The sequence below is a fragment of the Peromyscus californicus genome, unplaced genomic scaffold, assembly GCF_007827085.1.
Source record: "Peromyscus californicus insignis strain IS unplaced genomic scaffold, ASM782708v3 Scaffold_3__1_contigs__length_106647218, whole genome shotgun sequence".
NCBI classification, from domain to species: Eukaryota; Metazoa; Chordata; class Mammalia; order Rodentia; family Cricetidae; genus Peromyscus; species Peromyscus californicus.
In genome coordinates this window covers 24,769,109-24,791,328 of record NW_026294551.1, presented here as the reverse complement: position 1 = coordinate 24,791,328, position 22,220 = coordinate 24,769,109, and the positions used below count along the sequence as shown (strand labels likewise).

The 22,220-nt window shown below is 48.4% G+C and overlaps 1 protein-coding gene across 3 annotated transcripts in view; it reads right to left on the bottom strand.

Annotated features, from left to right (window-relative positions):
- Window positions 1-22,220, bottom strand: part of Plxdc1 (plexin domain containing 1) — a 75,314-nt gene that overhangs the window by 45,634 nt on the left and 7,460 nt on the right. For 2 of the 3 annotated variants that reach the window (XM_052757494.1, XM_052757495.1), the window contains exons 2-3: window positions 21,673-21,851; window positions 14,565-14,720 (exon numbers count right to left, since the gene is read on the bottom strand). In XM_052757494.1, the coding sequence (XP_052613454.1) occupies window positions 14,565-14,720; window positions 21,673-21,851 (335 nt within the window). The remainder of the gene's footprint in view (window positions 1-14,564; window positions 14,721-21,672; window positions 21,852-22,220) is intronic. The other variant, XM_052757496.1, reaches the window with a different exon arrangement.

Here is a 22,220-nt window from a genome sequence, read left to right as displayed (position 1 = left end):
ACACATACTTACACATGCAAATGTTCACACATTCAATTCATGAACATACACAGGTGTGTGGGCACATATAAAAACACTTGTGTTGGGATAATCTTTTTTTTTTTTTTTTTTTTTTTTTTTTTTTTTTTTTTTTTGGTTTTTCGAGACAAGGTTTCTCTGTGTAGCTTTGCGCCTTTCCTGGAACTCACTTGGTAGCCCAGGCTGGCCTCGAACTCACGGAGATCCGCCTGGCTCTGCCTCCCGAGTGCTGGGATTAAAGGCGTGCGCCACCACCGCCCGGCGGGATAATCTTTTTGTACACTGTGAAGATATGTCTCTGTCTTACCACACCTGTCTAAGGCACCTTCTGATTGGTTTAATAAAGAGCTGAATGGCCAATAGCTAGACAGGAGAGGATAGGTGGGATTTCCAGGGGGAGATAGGAACTCTGGGAAAGAATCTGAGGCAGGAGATTCACCAGCAAGACATGGAGAAAGTCAGATGTACAATACTGAGGAGAGGTAACGAGCCACGTGGCAGAACACAGGTTAATAAAAGCAGGCTAACTTAAGTTTTAAAAGCTAGTTGGGAACAAGCCCAAGCTAAGGCCAAGCTTTCATAATTAATAGAAAGTCCCCATGTCATTATTCAGGAGCTGGTGGTTCAAAGAAAGACCCACTACACACATGTGCACATGAATGATAACACATATACATGCATACATGTATACATCCACATGCACAAAAGGCACAGGTGTACACACAGGTACACAGAGTTGAACACACACCACATACATACATATTCATGCATAGGTGTGCACAAGAATGTGTATACACACACACTAGTGCACATTATACAAGTTTATGCACACAAAGACACATGTTCATAGATGCCCACATGTACAGATAAATGCACACAGATACATAACCAAATACATAAGTGTAAGCCTGTGCATGCAGATGCACAGGCTCACACATTTAAACAAGTGTTTGCACACACATGTAAAAACATACTGACACATGCACATGTGCACACACATGCATATATACTAATAAGTGTGCATGGAAAGAGAGACAGGGTCTCTCTATGCAGCTCAGGCAGACCTCGAACTCTGACCTTATATCTTAGCCTCCTAAGTGCTGGAATTACCAGTATAGGCCACCACACTGGGCTTTTCCCTCTTATAAAGCCTGCATGGTCACTGGGCAGTGGTAGTGCATGCCTGTGGGAGACCTGCTCCCACTTTTTCTCCACGGTACTCTTGAGGAGGGAGAAGTGAGAAATGTTTAGACAGAAGGATAGAGGGGAGAGAGACAGATATAAACACAGGATAGCTTGGGAGGGCCTGGATCAATATCCACCAGCCCCTTCTGTCTCTTCTAAAGGGCTATTTATAGAAATGTCCAGGGTGGTGGCGGCGGCGGCGGCGGCGGCGGCGGCGGCGGCGGCGGCGGCGGCGGCGGCGGCGGCGGCGGCGGCGGCGGCGGCGGCGGCGGCGGCGGCGGCGGCGGCGGCGGCGGCGGCGGCGGCGGCAGCAGCAGCAGCAGCGGCGCACGCCTTTAATCCCAGCACTCAGAAGGCAGAGGCAGGTGGATCTCTGTGAGTTCAGGCCAACCTGGGCTACAGAGTGAGTTCCAGGATATGCTCCAAAGCTACACAGAGAAACTCTATCTTGAAAAACCAAAAAAAAGAGAAAAAAAGGTGCAGAAATGCCAAGGGGTGGAGCAAAGACCCTCCCCAGCTCAGCCAAGTGCAGACCCTTCCAAACACCTGGTAACCACACATGTGGTCAAGCAATCCTCTAATGCAGCCCTGCTGGGTATAGCAAGCTCAGATCTCACTAGGATGTGAGCCTTTGTGGGCCTCCACAACTCCCCCTTCTTGATATAAAAAAGGCCCCCCAGGGCCCTCAGATAGACTGTGCCTGTCTTAGGTGTCCTCCTTGACTGATCTTCCTTACCAGTCATGGAGATACACTTTCCATCAAGCACAGAGATACACTTTCCATCAAGCACAGAGATACACTTTCCATCAAGCACAGAGATACACTTTCCATCAAGCACAGAGATAGACTTTCCATCAAGCACAGAGATAGACTTTCCATCAAGCACAGAGATACACTTTCCATCAAGCATACTCTGACTTAGGTTGGAAGCTATCAAGAAGAAAGTTCCCAGTCTTTGACCATCAGCCTCTGGCAGGAGGAGGTACTGAGTTTAACTCAGCTCTGGCCCAGGCCCCTACTGAGCTTGCAAACATCCACAGTGATCTCCACAGCTGCCACACCTCCCAGTAAAGGAGTAGAGGATAATAAACATGGAATATCCTCTTTGGAACAGGTCTAAAGTGATTACAGCAGTCTCAGCTGCACCAAGCCCTTTTCCTGGATCAAAACTCTCTTCTAACAGTTTTTCAACAAAACTTTCAAGAGACGATTTTGATTCCCAGGAGAAAACAGTCATTTCAAATCATTTCAAAGTATCCACTTAAGTAAACAAAACTCATGCTAATTATAAAGACACTTTTACAAACTAACTGGATTGTGGAAGACTTGTCCCTTTATGGGAAGCCTACCCCTTTCTAAACAGAAATAGAAGGAGTGGAAAGTTCTACCAAGCAGACAGAAAAACTCCCCTAATTATGACATCTTCACTTAAGTTTTCCAGGGGCCACTGAGATCATAAAAGTATTCAAATATATCTGAAGGTAAAAGAGTAATAAAAACTTCAAGATGCTTCTGATGTGATTGATTTGGTTTATCCTTTAAAAATTAATAGTATCGCCGGGCGGTGGTGGCACACGCCTTTAATCCCAGCACTCGGGAGGCAGAGCCAGGCGGATCTCTGTGAGTTCGAGGCCAGCCTGGTCTCCAAAGCGAGTTCCAGGAAAGGCGCAAAGCTACACAGAGAAACCCTGTCTCGAAAAACCAAAAAAAAAAAAAAAAAAAAAAAAATTAATAGTATCTAATTTGTGCGGACTAGACAGTATCGATGGAGTAATAAAAACAATTTTAGTATGAACTTACATTCAACCTTTACACTTTTTACACACATATTCAAAAGGAAACGCTATAGAACTATTTTGTAAACTTTAACAGATATCTAGAAAGAATCTCTTAACAACTAACAAACTATTAGCAAACAACTAGAAGAGTTTTTTTTTTTTTTTTTTTTTTTTTTTTTTTTTTTTTGGTTTTTCGAGACAAGGTTTCTCTGTGTAGCTTTGCGCCTTTCCTGGAACTCACTTGGTAGCCCAGGCTGGCCTCGAACTCACAGAGATCCGCCTGGCTCTGCCTCCCGAGTGCTGGGATTAAAGGCGTGCGCCACCACCGCCCGGCTTAGAAGAGTTTCTTAACTGAACTATTAACAAGACAGAAAGTACGCAAATCATTTCTAAAGTTCGGAGTTTATAGTCAGCTTTGATATCATTCTGAAAGTTTTCTTGAGAGTTTGAAGTCAGAGTTTAATTCATCTAAGCTTGACTGAGGGTAAAACTCCCTCTTCTTAATTTCTTTTTTTTTTTTTTTTTTGGTTTTTTCGAGACAGGGTTTCTCTGTGTAGTTTTGCGCCTTTCATGGAACTCGCTTTGGAGACCAGGCTGGCCTCAAACTCACAGAGATCCGCCTGGCTCTGCCTCCCGAGTGCTGGGATTAAAGGCGTGTGCCACCACCACCCGGCTTAATTTCTTAAAGCTGCCTTTTAAGATTACCATGAGCTTTTTTAATAATGTCAATATTTTCCTCTTGCATTTTTAAAGCTAAGCTTTCTAACATTTCTTGGAAAAGAAACAGAATTTTAAGCTGAAAAACATAGAGTTTGGGGCAGTGCAGTACTGGTGTCTCTGTTACAGACTTCATTTCCCAAACTACCTCTCCCTGTGTCGTCACACTGTTATGAACAAACTATATTCCCCACACTGTCTTTTGGGTCTGGGAGAAAACTTTTATTCACACAGTCTGTATTCATGCTTTTGCTTTTACCACGAAAAAGATTTTTTTTTTCTTCCCTAAGCTTGCATTAGGATGCCTGCATTACCGTTTGACAGGTGTACCTCTCTAATTAGATTTTTCACCTGACACTGTTCCCAGAGTGGGTCATGTCTGTCCACGTGCACTCAGACAGACGTTTGTCTCCTGCCTTACTGGATCACTGACAGAAAGTGAAAGCATTTGGAATAAAAGCTTTTTCAGAAAGGTCTTTTCCCCGATAGAAAAGAGAGCTTTTTCAGAGAGATTCTGTTCACAACCGTGGACACTGCGTAGCCCCACCTGCTGACTGTTGCCGCTCCCGCCAGCCATGTTTGTACGGTCAAATCTACCCTGCTTCCTTATGCTAGCAGTTTCCCCAGGTCCTGAACTGCCTCTGCCTCAGCTCCATGCTGGAGGAAGGTGCCTGACAACTGCAGGAACCCTAGTATCCCCGGAACGCACTCAGACTTGGAGGTGCTTGCCCCCTGGCCCTTTGCTATTGCTTCCCGATTGCTGGTTGGAAACAGAGATGCAGTGTTATCAGTAAGAATTAGCAGTGCTTCAGGGGATTTCTTTACTATACTAGGGCAATTATGAGTGATTCTCCCATTCTGATAGCTGTTTCTTCCAGGTGAATTTAATTTTTTGACCCTACAGAAAGAGAAAAAAAAATCTGAGAAAGAAGGGTCTGAAAAGCTTTTAGTTTTTTAGAGAGAGATCTTTCCCAAAATTTCTGTCCTCTAAACTTTGACTTCATGGTCAAACGGAAACTAATTTTGATTGTACAGTGTTGTAATGGTGTTTGCCGGCAGAGTGGAGGGTTTAATTTCATCCATATCCACCTCAGGGTAAATTCCCCCCTGTGTCTCCGGGCTTGATTCCAAGCTGTCTCCAGGCCAAAAGCTTCCACAGGAATCTTTTTCTGCCCATTTTTTTTCTCATCTTTGATAGATTTTTCTCTGATTCTTCCCCCAGGAGTTTGCATTCATAGTCCCACAGTTAGAAATCAAAGACATAGTTCCTCTGTCTTGTTACTTGTCTTATCCTAAATTTTTTCTTAAACTATATTCGTATCCCAATATTCCTATATTCTACCTTACTCTAAATTTTTCTTTAATTTTATGGATATAAATTAAGAGAGAGAAAAAGAAAGAAACCTAGATGGAGAGAGATATATGCTGCAGCTTTACTTCTTAACTTTGGCATTCCTCTACCTAACTTTCACTCCCAAAAATAGAATACTCCTTCCTTAATTTTTCAACATAACTGCACATGCCCAAACTTCCCTCGGGACCCTCCCTCCTCTTTTGGTCCCTGTTTGTGGTGCCATCTTTAGGAGACCTGCTCCCACTTTTACCCCAGGGTACTCTTGAGAAGGGAGAAGTGAGAAATATTTAGATAGAAGGATAGAGGGGAGAGAGACAGAAACACAGGATAGCTCGGGAGGGCCTGGATCCTTATCCACTGGCCCCTTCTGTCGCTTCTAAAGGGCTATTTATAGGAGTGCCAAGGGGTGGAGCAAAGACCTCCCCCTAGCTCAGCCAGGTGCAGACCCTTCCAATCACCTAGTCAACATGCACATGGTCAAGCAATCCTCTAATGCAGCTCTGCTGGGTAAAGCAAGGAAATCTTTGTGGGCCTCCACACATGCCTTTAATCCCAGTACTCAGGAGGCAGAGGCAGGTGGATCTCGGTAAGTTTGAGGCCAGCCTGGTCTACAAAGCAAATTCCAGACAGCTAGAACTGTAACACAGAGAAACTCTGTCTCAAAAAAACTAAAAACTAAAAAAACAAAAACCAAAAAACTAAAAAACAAAAAGCCCGTGAGGTCCTGTCTCCGGTTCCTCACTGACAGCCTAATCCAGTGGTCATCACCTCCCAAGGGCCCCAGGTCTCCGTGATGGGTTAAGTTCCCACCCTCATCCCTGCCCCATGGGGACTGAATTTCCACACTGGTGCCTTCTGGGGACACGTGTACATTAGAATCTCAACTGAAGTGACCTCTCGGGCTTCAGTTTTCTCCCAGAGCCAGCAGCTCTCAGAGAGACAGGGAGGACCTGGTGAAGATTAGGCAGGCCGGGCCAGGCTCTGCTCAGGCCCTAGCAGCAGCAGCACAATGGTTTACCAGAGATTACTGCACCCGATGGCACCACACACAATCACCCTCAGCCGCACACAGCCCCTTCCCCCAGCACAGGCGACCCTTTGAAGCTAGGAGCTATACCCATCCAGAGTCCTGGCCGAGGAAAACTAGGTAAAGAGGGACCAGAGAGAGCTTAGGGGAGGGGGAAATGGGGAGGGGACACTCGGGCACAGCACAGGACCCAGTCAGGGTGAAGTGAGGAGATGGGAGGGAGAAGCAGGGAGGCAGTGTTTGTGGTGCCGCTCGGAAACAAGCTGGCACTTCACAGGTGGCACTGCCAGCCGCTCCAGAGGCCCATTTTCTTTTTTGTTTTGTTTTGTTTTGAGACAGGGTTTCTCTGTGCAGCCCTGGCTGTCCTGGAATCCACTCTGTAGACCAGACTGGCCTCGAACTCAGAGATCCACCTACCTCTGCCTCCTGAGCACCAGGACTAAAGGCGTGTGCAACCATGCCTGGCCCTCCGTTTTCTTTTTCTTTTTTTTTAAAGATTTATTTTTTTATTATGTATACAATGCTCTGTTTTCATGTATCCCCATAGGCCAGAAGAGGGAGCCAGACCTCATTATAGATGGTTGTGAGCCACCATGTGGGTGCTGGGAATTGAACTCAGGACCTCTGGAAGAAGAGCCAGTGCTCTTAACCTTTGAATCATCTCTCCAGGCCTTTTGTTGTTGTTGTTTTGTTTTTTCGAGACAGGGTTTCTCTGTGTAGTTTTGCGCCTTTTCCTGGAACTCACTCTGTAGTCCAGGCTGGCCTCGAACTCACAGAGATCCGCCTGCCTCTGCCTCCCGAGTGCTGGGATTAAAGGCGTGCGCCACCACTGCCTGGCACCCTCCGTTTTCTAAGTAGAGAAACTGAGGCCTCAGGTCACTGTCTTTGATCTGGCTCCAGGTAGGCATGTGATCTGCGCTCTGTCTGCAGTCTCAGTTCTTTTGGCAACTGTCTCGATAGAAAGTAACCTGGGGGGTTGGGGAGTTAGCCCAGTGGTAGAATGCTTGGCTAGCAAGCGCAAGGCCCTGGGTTCGAGCCTCAGCTTAAAAAAAAAAAAAAAAAAAGAAAAGAAAAAAGAAAGAAAGTATCCTGGGATACTTCTCCATTAAGAATTAAAATCTCTCACATCACTGGGTGCTGTGGTGTACCCCTAGAATCCCAGATCTTCAGGAGGCTGAGGTGGGAGGATCATGTGTTCAAGGCAGCCTCAGCCAACACAGAAAATGTCCCAAAAAACAACATCAAATGCCTCTCACATTGGGGACAACCCATGGGTCCTTTATGGAGGACAGATGGGGTTCAGGGACAGAGTCCCTTCTACCTCACCACCGGTACCTGAAATTGTGGCATGGTTGAATAATCTCAAAGCCAACGGTCCCGAGTCACGCTGTAAAAGTACAGTGTGGCTCCAACAAGAATGTCATCTTCCTTCACTCCTGTTGGCAGGTGACCCAAGAGCCATCAGTGGAGAAATGACTCCTTCCTCTGGGACTCTAAGTCCACGGAGAACATTCTCAGTGAGGACATCCTGGCCACAGGCTGTCACCTTGGTTCCTTAAGCTCTTCTCTGCGAGAGTGAAGCTTTGGGGGATGAGGAAGGGCTTCCTCCTGTCAGCAAGTGACTGGGAGTCCAGCAGCAGGGCAGGGCAGGAGGACAGGGACAGACATACAGAGCTCTTACATCGTCAAGGGGTCCTCACACGGTGACCACCCTAGTGCTGAAGAGAACTGCCCACAGACACTCGGGCAGCACATCGCCTTGCTCAAGCTCAAAAAGGTGACTTGGCCCCAAGGTCCTCCAGGAAGCTTGGAAGACAGAACCTGGCTTCAGTCTGACTGGGTCACTTGAGGGGCCAGGGCCTGAGGAGTCCTGGTCCTGAGGGGAAGCCGGGAGAGAAGCGAGGCAAGCAAACCCTGGTGTCTTGGTGACACAAGTGATCGGGAATGTGCCTGAAGGTCAAGATCAAGCATTTTGGACCCTTCTTCTCTGCTGTCTTCATCACAGGTTCTAAGGCTGGTTACCTTGTTAAGGTAAGATGGCCGACTCGCATCCTGGCTTGTGGATTACAAGATCCTCTCCTCAACCACTGAGGGGCCATACAGACCTCAGATGGACCGGCCTGGGTGCCTGCTCCCCTTCTCTTGTTTATTTTCTTGACGCAAGTCTTGCTGTGTATGTGTAGACCACACCCAGCTGCATATGTGTTTTAGGGTTCCCAGGCCCCATCCAAGAACATCTGCCTCATCTCAGGCCACATCTGCCATGTTCTGCAACCTGGTGCTTCCTCAGCCAGACTGATTGGAATGGGTGGTCACATGATTCAACACACACACACACACACACACACACACACACACACACACACACACACACCCTGCAATGGAAGCCTATCACGTTCAGCTACTGCTTCTGCAGCCTACGCCAATCTTATCCTTCCAGAGCGAGGGTAAGATTGAATGGGTGGGAAGCCCGTGGCTGAAGAGCTGAACTAAAACTGCCACTTCGCCCTGTCCATAGGAGACACTGGTCCCCAGACAAGAGAAGAACAGCTAGCTCTCCGCTTCTTGCTCCGACTCATGAAGACTGGAAATGAGACAGGAACTGAGAGGTAACTGGAGAGACAGGTTGAGCTCTGAGTCCCAGAGGTTGTCTAGGATCCTCAGAGTCTAGACCTTCTCTGTGACACAGCTAAGTGGCTGCTGGAAACCCAAGGGACCTGACACACAACAGTCTTCTCCATGGGGCGACCGGAAGAGGAACTTCCAGGAAGACCCCAGGCAGCTCTTCATTAAACAGCACAAAGCTGAACAGCAAGAGAGAAGTAGAAAACCAAGCTCCGGCAGCTGTTCCCGGGCCTCCATGTCTGTTTTTTCTTACACAGCGTCAACCATGGCTACCTTCTTGGCTGAACACTAGAGCAGAGTCCCATAGCTTGCAATGAACCCCAGGAACACTCCCCAGTTGCCACTGCAGACCTCTGGTCATGTCGCCACACACCCCAGCAGTCCTGACGGAGGATGCCCACTATGGCAGAGATAAATCATGGCCTTACAGCAACCACTGTCCCCATCTTACTTCAGCGGCAGATGCTCCACATTATCTAGGCACAGGCCACCTAGCCTGGCTGGATCTCCACCAGTCCTCTCAGCCAAATGGCTATGTATGAACAATGGGAAATTAGCAGAATTCTGTGCCCTCCCCCACCCCCCAGCCTGAATGGGATGCAGATGTGATGGCTGGAACAGAAACAACCATCTTAGATTACAAAAATGGAAGGCACAGATGCAGAGTGCAGAGCCACAGGACAGAGGGAAACTTCCCGTATCATGGAGACTCTTTAACAGCTCTTGCTCGTACTATTCCCTGTGAGAGAAGAGATGTGTTGTGTGTCTTAAGGCCCAGTCACTGAGGTATTTGCCACGATGGCTGAATGTGCATTCTGATTAATACAAACGCAGGGCATGATGATATATGTTTGCGATCCCAGTGCTTGGGAGGTCAAGGCAGGAAGGTCAGCCTTAGCTACATTGCAAGTCAGAAGGAAAATGGGGGGGTGGGGTGGGGAAGCAAGCCATAGTCGGTCTCCCTGGCCAGCTAACACTATACAATGTACAACATTGTGTGTGCCTTATTCACGATGCACAGGCCAAGGAACTCACACCATCCACAGTCCATCATCACTACATACAACCTGCTGTTTGCTTCCCCAGAGGGTGGGGCGGTGCCGGTTTGACACTTCAAAGAGGGTCAATAAGTCTATGACGGAGGTAGTATCCGGGACATGTCGCAAAACCCTGGTCCATGATCTTCCTGTTTCACAGGCAATGGGGTGACTTCAGACTTTTTTCTTCCTTCCTTGGCAGCTCAGGACCTCTATCACATCACAGTGAAGCCACTCTGTGCCTTCTGGTGCCTTCTCCAACCCCCTCTATCCCATAGCAGCCCGTGGGGCATCTCCAGGAACTCTTGGGGTTCCACGGGGCATCATTTGAAAAACCACTGCTCCAGGATCAAGTGTGTGAGCTTTCAAGTTTGAAACCCAGACATGACGATCATCATTCTTCTCTCTGTTTATAGTCCCTTCCTCAATCCTGCAGTCCTAAAAGGATTCCATGTAACAGGATGAAGGAAAGCTCTTGGCCCAGTGCCCACAGCAGGTATCCCATAAGTGCGAGTTCTTAGATGATTTTGTTGGGCCTTTCCATGAAATGTCTTGACAGCACAGGCTGTCTACACACACACACACACACACACACACACACACACACACACACACACTGTCCAGCCTAGTATCTGCATAGCAAGGGCTCTTCTCCTTCAATTGCTCACACTGCCGCTGCCCCGAGACCCTCCCGGCTCTTCACTCTGACAGTGGCACTCTATTTACTTTGGCTGAGCTCAAGATGTTTCTGGAAAGGAACTCCAGCTAAGCTGTCACAATCATCCCATCACCTGCCAGCCAATTGGCTGGTAGGGATGCTGGGCAAGCGACCAAGGGCACCCGCAGGGCTGGCAGGAGAGCTTGACTAGCCAGGCTTGCCAGGCTAGCACTCAGGCAGCTGGAGTCAACTGGAAAAGTGCTCTGAGAAGGGGGTTCCCAGTCACCCCAGTCCACAAGGGTTTATAAAACCACCCGGAATGTGTTCTAGATCCCAGCTATTCAATATGTTCTAGGGAGACTGACAGTAGAGTCACTTAGGAGCCCGTCAGAAATGCAGAGTCCTGGGCCGGGTGCAGTGGCGCACGCCTTCAATCCCGGCACTCAGGAGGCGGAGGCAGGTGGATCTCGGTGAATTCAAGGAAGCCTCGGCTACAAAGTGAGTTCCATTCCAGTCAGGGCTACACAATGAGACCCCATTTTAAAAAAAATAAATAAATAAAAGCAAGCCAGATGTGGGGACTCATTGCGTAATCTTAGTACTTGGAAAACTGAGGCAGGAGGATTGCTACCAGCTGAAGTCCAGCCTAAGCTACAGAGTGAGTTCCAGGCCAGTCAGAGCTAAGGGGGGAGAGAGGTAGGGAGGGAGGAAAGGGTGGGAGGGGAGGGCAAGAGAGTGTAGCATCCTTGGTCAACCCCAAACCTGCAGAATCAGAGCCTACATCTGCATAAGATTCTCAGTGGTGCTTTTGCAGAGAAAAATTTAAAAATTAAAAACGCAGATTTTAAGAAAATTAAAAGGTTTTTACCCATACATCATCCTTAAGGAGACAGTAGCTATGAACTAGATTGTGAAGCAGAACTGGCATTCTTGTCTGGGCTCGGCCACTTATTAGATGCGTGACCTTGGGCAGGCGACTTCAGCTGTCCACTCTGGATCAAGAGAAAACAGAACATCTGAAACACCTGTCTTGAGCTGGTAAGGCGGCTCAGAGGGTAGGACGGCTCAGTGAGTAAAGGCACTTGCCACTGAGCCTGAGATGGGCGTTCTATCCCCGGAGCCCACATAGTGGAAGGAGAAAACCAATTCCCAAAAGCACATTTGTGACCCTCACACATTTGTGATGGCACACACACACACACCTCAAATGTTCAAATAAAAAGAAAGAAATGCTTGCTCACGAGGTAGATATGGACCAGGCTAACATCCAGAAAAGGTTCGTTTAACATTGCCTTATTTTCCTCTCACCTCAGTTTTGTCCCCTCAGAAACTCATGTTGAACTCTGGTCCAAAGTCTACCACTGATAGGACCTTTGAGAGCGGTGTGGTCGGTTGGAGGGATTCACGCAGTTCTTGACTGTCTAGTGTGGGTACCACAAGAGCAAGCTCTTAGAAAGTGAAACCACCCTGTGTTTTCTCTCTTCTGCATACAGCTCCTTCTGAGCTAAAAAAAAAAAAAAAAAAAAAAAAGGCCTGGCGTGGTGGCACACACCTTTAATCCCAGCACCTGGGAGACTCAGGAGGCAGAGCAGGCAGATCTCTGAGTTCGAGGCCAGCCTGGTCTACAGAGTGAGTCCCAGGACAGCCAGAGCTACACAGAGAAAGTCTGTCTCAAAAAAACCAAAAACCAAACCAAATCAAAACCCCACTTATCTCGTTAGTGTTTAGTGACTGTGCCATGGCGAGTAGGAAGTGGCCAGGGAACAGCTTGCAGGAGTCAGTTCTCTTCTCCCTCCCCCCCCCCCACCCCGTGGGTCCTGGGGATGGAACTCAGGTCACCGGTCGGGTAGAGGGCACCTGTCTTAGCTGGGGTTTCTATTGCTGTGTAAGAGCCATGGCCAAAGCAACCTTACTTGCAGGTTGGCCCCGCCCACAATGAGTCAGGCCCCCCCACACCAGTCATTAGTCAAGACAATAACCCACAGACTCACCTACAGGCCAGTGGTACCCAGGCACTTTCTCAGTTGAGATTGACTGCTTCCCTGTCATGTTATGGGACCTATGCCAGATGCAGCCCCAAATCTTGGCCTTCCAGAATTGTGAGGTAAATTAACCTCTCTGTTTTTAATTAATTACTTAACTAATTAATTAAATTTTGAGGTCTCAACTCCAGTACCAACAAACTAGTCAGGCTTGTGATATAGCCTAGCTTGATGCAATGAGCGCCTGTCTCACAAAACAAACAAACAAACCAAGGTGGACAGCCCCTGAGAAATGACAAATTAAACAAAGCAGGTTTTGATGGTGAATGTGGTCTTCCTAGCCATCATTTGTTAAAGCTTCATGACGGTCCATACAGAAGAAAACCCACTCTTTGTTTTTAAGACAGCGTCGCTCTGTATGTGCCCATGCTGGCCTTCAGCTCCCAGTAATCCTCCTGCCTCAGCCTCCCAAGGATTGCAATTCCAAGTGTGAACCACCACACCGCACCATTTTTTCTTTCTTTCTTCCTTCCTTTCTTTTTTCTTTTCTTTTCTTTTCTTTTTCAGTTCTTCGAGACAGGGTTTCTCTGTGTAACAGTCCTGGTTGTCCTGGATCTTGCTCTGTAGACCAGGCTGGCCTTGAACTCACAGAGATCCACCTGTCTCTGGTCCTGACTGCTGGAATTAAAGGTAAGCACCATGCCCGGCACCCTACCATTTTAACTTTTTCCTTTTTTCTGGCATTTGCTAGCATCTGTGCTTTGTACTCTCCTGAATACCCCTATGGTGAACTCACTGCCGCATTTCCCACAGGCCCAGATGCCCTTGCTTGAAGGCTGTCGGTAGGACACCATGCTTCTCAGGCTTGAGGGTGACTACCAACTCTGGGAATTTGAGTCTACTTTCATAGGGCTGGATTCTGTCCCATTGCACATGAGCACACAAAGGGCAGTGTCTGAGGCTTCCAGGCAGGGCGTTCGTTCTCTCTTATCTCTGGGATCCTATTTTGGTAGTTTCAGGTAAAACCTGGGAACGATCTTTTTGCCTAATTTCTCAGCCATTTAGCATGTCCGGTTTTTATAACTCTATGAGACATTATTTATCCCATTTTATGGATGAAAAAACTGATTTAGAGTGATGTCTTAGCAAGCATACTTTCTTAGCCTGTTTAGGCTGCTATAACAAAATACCTTAGACTGGGTAATTTATAAACAAGAAAAATGTATTGCTTCCTGTTCTGGAGGTCAGGAAGTCCTAGATGGAGGCATAAGTGAATTCAGTCTCTGATGAGGGATTTACAGACAGCATTTTGTTGTCCGATTTTGCACTTGGTGGAAGGAGTAAGCAAGCTCTCTCAAATCTCTTTTTTTTTTTTGGTTTTTCGAGACAGGGTTTCTCTGTGTAGCTTTGCGCCTTTCCTGGAACTCACTTGGTAGTCCAGGCTGGCCTCGAACTCACAGAGATCCGCCTGGCTCTGCCTCCCGAGTGCTGGGATTAAAGGCGTGCGCCACCACCGCCCGGCTCACATCTCTTTTATAAGGTCATCAATCCGATGTCCGAGGGCTCCACCTTTATGACCTCACTATCCTCCCAAGGCCCCTCTTCTAAGTGCTACTGGGGAATCTATTGGAGTCACAGACAATAGAAGACACACACTACCTCCCCTAGGACTAGAATACAGCGACCAACTCTCCTGTGTGTCTGGAGCTCAGAAGCATCCCAGGATACTGGAAAGTCTGTGTTGATAGCATCTGGGGAGCTGAAGAAATGACTCAGGGGTTAACTTCTTCCAGAGGACCTGAGTTCAGTTCCTAGCACCCTAGTCAGTTGTTCATGATTGTCTATAAACCTAGTTTCAGGGGATGCAACATCTCTGACCTCCTCAGACACCTGTGTGCTCATGGCCTCTCTCTTTGTTTTTGTTTTGTTTTGTTTTTGTGTGTGTGTGCGTGTGGGGAGGGGTGTTTGTTTTTTGAGACAGGGTTTCTCTGTGTAGCTCTGGCTGTCCTGGAGCTCACTCTGTAGACCAGGCTGTCCTAGAACTCACAGAGATCCTCCTGCCTCTGCCTCCCAAGTGCTGGGATTAAAATCGTGCGCAGTCACCACCTGGCAAGTCTCTTTTTAAAAAGACCATCTCGGGAGAACCAGGATAGCTGGCCACTGTGGACCATAACCCACTTACCAGCCAGTGCACATCCTCTTCAGCCCTGTCAGGGACAGCCTTCCTGGACCTGACTGTGGATCCTCTTTGCAGCCACACTGAGCCAACAGCATCCACAGCACAATGAAAACATGGGCTTGAGGGCTCAAGGATTTTCCCAAGACAAAACCAGACGGCCTGATTTAAAAACAGAGAAAAGTCATCAGTAGACTCTCCTCCAAGGAAGATACACAAATAGCCAATAAAAACACAGAAAAACGATGAGTGTCATTAGTTGTTGGGGAAATTCAAATCAAAACTGCAATGTGAGTTGGGAGTCAAGATACCTGTTGCTGGGTGGTGGTGGCACACGCCTTTTATCCCAGCACTCAGGAGTCAGAGGCAGGCAGATCTCTGTGAGTTCGAGGCCAGCCTGGTATACAGAGCGAGATCCAGGAGAGGCTCCAAAGCTACACAGAGAAATCCTGTCTGGGGGAGAAAAAAAAGATACCTGTAATCCCGCACTCAAGAGTCTGATGCAGGAGGACAACACAAGTTTGGCTATAGGCTACATAGTAAGTTCCAGCCTTGGCTACAGGACGAGACTCTGACTAAGCAAGCAGACATGGGTCTGGGGAGATGTCCTGTGGGTAAGAGCGCTTGCTATGAAAGCAAGAGGACCTGAGTTCGAGTCCCCAGCAGCCACGTCAAAGCATGGCATGGCCATGCACGCTGGTAATCAGTGCTGAAGAGCAGAGATAGCTGGGTCTTGCTAGCCTAGCCCAACGAGAAGCTTCAGGTTTAGTGAGAAACCTTGCCTCACAGGTGGGCAATCAGCAGCCCAGGTTGAGCACTGTTTAGAGCAGAGCTGAGTGTGAAATGGACACAGATTCCCTACAGACCCTGGCACCCCCTTTCCTCACAAAATGTATACCCTTTTGCTAACAAGCTGACCTAGCTTGAGCCTTCAGAAAGTGGGTCTCCCCGAGCCCACCCTATTTTGATGGCGTGTGCTGTCCTACTATTGCTGCGGTCCAGTGTTCGTCCTTAGCCGGAATGTGACCCGAGGCGAACCTCTGGTCCGACCGGTACCCCCGAGGCAGCCGCTCGTGAACCGCAGGGCGCCATCGAAGTCCACCCTGGGATCGATTCTTCTCTCTAACACCATGGAGCCCTCTAGGGATGGGGAGCCCTGCCTTCCTTTGCTCCCTCAGAGGAGGAGTACCTACCATGGACAGGCACTGATCACAAGCGACAAGACAGCCTGGCTCTAAGGTGCCAGAGGGAGGCGAGCAATACAAACACAGACAGGCACTTCAGTGCGGGCGCCAAGCAACCTGAGGCAAAAATAAGACCGTTCCTTCTGGTCCATTACAGCTTCACAGCTGTCAGGAAACTGCCCCATCTCGAGCTTTCTCTGCACCCGGAAGCACCCTAAGGGTCTCCCTCCATGTCTCCAGGGATCAGGAGGTCTCTTTACTGTCCTGTCTATGGTCTCCTGGGCTCCTCTGGGTTCTAGAGGGCCACCTGAAAGGGACCCAAGCCAGAAGACAGTCTGCAAGATGCCCCGAGCCCTGGCTCTGGTCCCCGGCTCTCATGGGTTTCCTTTAGCACAGCTGCATTTCCGCCTCCGTCCTTGGCAAAAGCTCCGGGTGCCTCTGACTCAGCCCAGCCCACAGCAGTCCCACAGTGGTGAGAAACCATTTCCTCGGGGCTCACAGCTGAGTCACTGTAGCCTTGAGCCCCAGGATTTACATTTGTCCAGGCAGCTGCACCTGGTCACTCCAGCCCACTAAGGATGAGATGACTCTTTCCTGATATGGCATCTGAGCTCTTCCTGATAGATTTTATCCTAAGCCTTCACCTCCCGTTTCTTAGACAGAGCTGGGGACAACCCCATAGAGGAGTCTTTTCTCAGATGGCCTTGTTCTACCGTGTGGTCTTTTTAAAAAATTAATTTGTTTTTTGAGACATAGTTTCTTTGTGTAGCCCTGGCTGTCCTGGAACTTACTCTGTAGACCAGGCTGGCCCCAAACTTAGAGATCCGCCTGCCTCTGCCTCCCTGGTGCTGGCACTAAAGGTGTGTGTCATATGCCCAGCTGCAGTGTGGCCTCTTAGTGAGTGGTTGTCAAGGGGGTCATGAAGCTCCAGATGGCAGGAGTCAGGTGCTCAGGTATTGCCACATGGTGCTTTAGAAAGCCTGGTGTTCTGGCTGTCACCCTGGTCACTATTATTTACTTATTTCTTTCAGGAAGTTTGAGACAAGATCTCACTCTTTAGTTCTAGAATGAACTATGTAGTCCAGACGGGCTTTGCACTGGTTGTAATCCTTCTGCCTCAGCCTCCTGAGTGCTGGGATCAAAGGCATGTACCACCATACCTGTCCTATTCATTTTATTTTTGAGACAGGTTTTCACTAAGTTGCCCAGGCTAGCCTCGAAGTCACTCTGTAATGGGCCTTGAATTTGTGATTTTCCTATCTCAGCCTTCTGAAGAACTGGGTCACCTCTGGCTACCATTATCAAGGGACCGGAGACATGGCTCTAAGGTGAAATGCGCACATAAGATTCTTCCAGAGGACTCCCAGCACCCACATTTATTGACCCATAACTGCCTGTAATTCCAGCTCCAGGGGATCTGACACCTCCTTCTGGCCTCTAAGGGCACCTACACACTCGAGCCATAGACTCTCACAGACATACTCACATACACATAAATACAAAATAAATTAAAATGAATCTCTTTTAGAAACCTCAAAATCACCTGGACATCTTAGATCGCAGAAGCTCTTACACCCAGATGCCCAGCAGAACCACACACAGAGTTTTGTTATTCATTTCCTTTTTCACAGGAGCAAAGATGGAACCCAGGGCCTCACACACATGTTAGGCAAATGCTCCTCCACCGACTACACCCTTGCCCTAAGTGCATTTTTATTTTTGAAATTATTTTATGCATACAGGTATTTGGTCCACACATATGTCTGTGTACCACATGTGTGCCTGGTGCCCAAGGAGGCCAGAAGAGTGTCAGATCCCCTGAAACTGGAGTTACAGACAGTGGTGGGCTGCCATGTGGATGCTGGGAATAGTACCCTGGCCCTCTAGAAGAGCAGCCGGTGCTCTTAAGCACTGATCCATCTTTACAGTGGGGACCCTGTAAAGAAATAAATCCCAGACTTCATTGCTACTGAACTAACTAATCTGTCCAGAGTGGAGCCCAAGAATGTGTGTTTGTTTTTAAGCCTTGGTGTTATTGAATCCACCAGGCCCACTGAATGCCACTGCTCTTTCTAAACACCCACAGACAATTACTTCCAGAAGTCTTTGTCTCTGAGGCTACTTCCTGTGATGTCCTCTTTGTGCAGACTGGGACATGGCCCTCCTGACCTTCGTGTCCAGCCCCTGAGTAAGTATCAGTTATTTAATCTGAGTTCGAGAAGGCAGTGAGGAATGGGGTGAGCCGACAGGAGTCTCTTCCTTAGAGACACCTCATGGTCTGGCTGTCCACTCTACTGTTCTTCCACACCTACCCTACACGTCAGTTCTGAATGTTCCAGAAAGCAAGACAGAATGGTTAAGTGAGTGGGCTGTCTTTTGAGAGTTTAGCATGGGGCTGGGATGAGGGCCTGTTGAGGGAACCATTTGCCTGTGGCACAGTGATAAAGGAACCATAAAGCTCGAGAGTTGAGAAGAACATCTTAATATGGCATTTTAAAAATCAACATCACAGCCAGGCGGTGGTGGCACACGCCTTTAATCCCAGCACTTGGGAGGCAGAAGCAGGTGGATCTCTGTGAGTTTGAGGTTAGCCTGGTCTACAGAGTGAGTTCCAGGACAGCCTTAGCTGTAACACAGAGAAACTCTCTCTTGAAAAACCTAGAAAAATTTTCCCAGGCCGGGCATGCCTTTAATCCCAGCACTCGGAAGGCAGAGACAGGCGGATCTCTGTGAGTTCGAGGCCAGTCTGGTCTACAGAGCAAGATCCAGGACAGGCTCCAAAGCTACACAGAGAAACCCTGTCTTGAAAAAAAAACAAACAAGCAAAACAAACAAACAAACAAAAAACCCCAAAAAACAAAAACAAAAAATATTTCCCTTCAAAGCTTGAAAACATCTCACCATTTTCTTCTAATGTCACCTTGAAAGGATCGACTATAACCACAGAGCATGGTAGCTCACACCTATAATCCCAGCATTTGGGAGGCTGAGGCAGGAAGATAGCAAAGAATTCAAGACCAGCTTGGGGTACCTAACGAGACCCCCATTTCAGCACATACATCCACCCCCTGCTTCCCACCCAAAAGATACTCGACGTAACCTAGGGCATGGTGGCTCACGCCTGTAACCCCAGTACTTTGGAGGCTGAGGCGGGATTACTGAGAGTCTGAGGCCAGTTCAGCCTACACAGCAAGCCCTGTACAGAAAAGAAAACTGAGGCTGAGTGCCACTCTTATTCCTGACCTGGTCATATACTTAGGAGTCTTCACTGTCACTCCAGCATTCTGAAATCATGGTTGACTGTCCAGGCTGGCCTGGGATTTAACAAGTAGGGACAGGCTAGCCTCCAACCGGAGCCATCACACTGTTGTGGGGTACCCACCAGAAAAGACTGACCAGAACAGGTTTAAGCCGATATAGAAAGTCTTTATCAGCCAGCCAGTGACTATACTAGATGTTTGGGATCCCAGTATAGCAACAAGCCTTTCTCAGGGTGACCTTTTAAGAGCAAAAACCATGCTCTGGATTGGCACACTTCAGTTAACAAGAACTGTTAGCCAGAAGCAGAACTACAGAAGTCAAAAAGCAAGGTTAGTCCATTTAGAGGCTTTCCCGGAACTGTGGACTTTGATGGATTAGGTCTTTGTTTTCATTTTGGCAGATGGTGCTGTCTATGTGTTGAGTTTTATGACCTGAATGGTACTTCCATCATGGAGTCAGTTGTATTAAGGTCTTGGGCCCTGTTACACACACCTGGCCACATTTTAAATTTCTAAGACCTTTTTATTTTATATATATATATTCCCCTTTCTTGTTCCTGTGTCGTGGATGAATCATCTTTTCTCTCTAAGGGTATTTCATAAGCTTTGAGGTGTTTTGTTTTTTGCATCCTGTGTCATTTCTAGACTCTGTTTTCCTTTTACTCAGTCTCTGAAATAGTTGGCACCATGGCTGACTCTGTCATTATTTAACATTTTGAGATTTCATTCATGAAAATATCACCAGTAAGCGGGCGGTGGTGGCACACACCTTTAATCCCAGCACTCTCCCAGCAGAGGCAGGCTGAGCTCTGTGAGTTCGAGGCCAGCCTGGTCTACAAAATGAGATCCAGGACAAGCACCAAAACTACACAGGGAAACCCTGTCTCAAAAAAAATAAAAATAAAATGAAATAAAATTTAAAAAGCCAAAGAGAGAGAGAGAGAGAGAGAGAGAGAGAGAGAGAGAGAGAGAGGAAATATCACCAGTGTTTGGCAGAAATGTTAATTTTGTTTGTTTGTTTTGTTTTGTTTTTCAACAGGGTTTCTCTGTGTAGCTGTGACTGTCCTGGAACTTGCTCTGTAGACCAGGCTGGCCTCAAACTCACAGAGATCCTCCAATGATCAAGAGACAAAGGAGGAGGAAGTGTAGGCTGGCAACCATGGATCGGGTGAGCAGTCTGCCAAGTTGGGGCAAATTTTTATTTCTATGTGTTTATTTTGTTTGTTTACTTTAAAGAGAGGGTCTTATGGAGCCCAGGCTGGTCCAGGACTTACTATGTGGTCAAGGGTGACCTTGAACTTCTGATCCTCCTACTTCCATCTCTAGAGTGCTGATATTACAAGCAGGCACCACCACATCCAGTTTATGTAGTTTTGGGGATCAAACCCAGGGCTTAATGAATGCTAAGTGAGCACTCTACCCACGGAACCCCGGCCCCAGCTCCCTTGATGACAAGTTTGACCACACTGATGATTACATTTGAAACTAAAGGCCGCCATGTAAGAAAGTGTTCCCGAGCCAGGCAGTGGTGGCATGCGCCTTTAATCCCAAAACTGGAGGTGGAGGCAGGTGGATCTCTGTGAGTTCCAGGCCAGCCTGGTCTACAGAGTGAGTTCAAGGCCAGCCAAAGCTACAATAGTGAAACCCTGTCTCAAAACCAACCAACCAACCAAAGCTCACTCGTTAAGGGAGCCAAAGAAGCAGACTAGTTGGAAAATAATAGCCTAGAGATCCTGCTGTGGAAAAGGCTGTGGACTGTAGGAGGCAGCCTGGGTCTTCTGTGTTTATTCTTCTATGCTTCTAGAACGATTTTTGGCCTGCATTGCCCAGGCTGGCCCTAAACTCTGGGGCTCTGGTCATTCTCCTGCCTCAGCTTTCCACTCAGCTGGGCCCACAGGCTCACACAGCTACATCCCACTACCTCTAGCACTGCTGATGTTTGGAAGTTTCTGGAAGTTCTTCAAGACAGAAAATAAAGATGCTGTGAAGCACACCCTCTTATTGCTGCGTCTCATTCTGTAGTTTTTCTGCACCCTGAGCCCCCACCCTTCCCTTCCCACCGCACACTCACCCTCATCCCAGACACAAGCCACCTGCAGAGGCAAACTACCGGCACGTGGACACAACATGCAAAATTCCTCAGCCACAGGTGCAAACCGCCTCCAGCTCACACTCACATATGGATGCAGAGGCCCCTTCCGATTTCAGACTTATCTCCTCCCACAGAGTGCTCCCCGCCCCCAGGCCCAGAAACTTCTGCCTCAATGACACCTGGACTGCTTCCTCCTCCACTCCAACCACCTCAGGACGCCTCTTGCTGTGGCCCTGTCCGTAACCTTTAGGGTCCCACGGTCTAAAGATGAGGCAGAGGTGCGGCAGAGTGGAGCTTAAACTGGCAGCTGAGCTGTAGCTATGCCACCTTCAGCTTTCTCCTCTAAGTCATGGCAGAGCTCAGTGCCTGCGCGGTGCATCCTGGCGCAGGTTACATCATCTCTCGGGGGTCCTGGCGGAGGCCAGTCGCCTGCAATTCTGAGATGCTCTGATCCTATGACCCAGCTTGGAGTCAGCCTGTCTCTTCTTCCCTGGGATCCCCATCCATTCCAGTCTCCGTGTCAGACACTTTAGGCAGGCCCCAGCTCTGCTCTCCCGCCACGTTGGTTGAGCACTTACCACCACCCTGGTCCTGTTGTCTGGGAGTGTGTCAATGGCCAGGGAGGCCCCTCCCAGGTCCTGGCTTAGCTGGGTCCTGCCCGGCTTCAGCACCTGCTCAGGACTCTCTCGGGCTCTCCGATGCCAGCCTTGCCTGGTTCCCTCGGCAGTCCATCCGGGGCCTTGGCCTTCATCACGACCTGGGAGAAGGACAGAACACTGAGTGCTGGTGGTCCTGAGGAAGGACGTGAGAAGGGGTCCAGACCTCCTATCTTGCAGAAGCCTCAACACTACATCATCATTGGTTCTGGGGACACTTGATGACCAGGACAGAAGGTTCACAACACAGACTGAGAGCTGTGTGCCTCAAACCATGCCCAGAAACATGCACATGCAATACTAAAACCCCTCAACCCTCCACAGTGGACACGGTATGTATGTCCAGCAAACCAGAATCTGGCTCAGAGGTTAAAGGTGCTGGGGACTGAACTCAGAGCCTACAGGTGCCGCTCTACCATTGACCTACATGCCCAACTATGTCCTTCTACTCTCTTTCTTTCTTTTTTTGA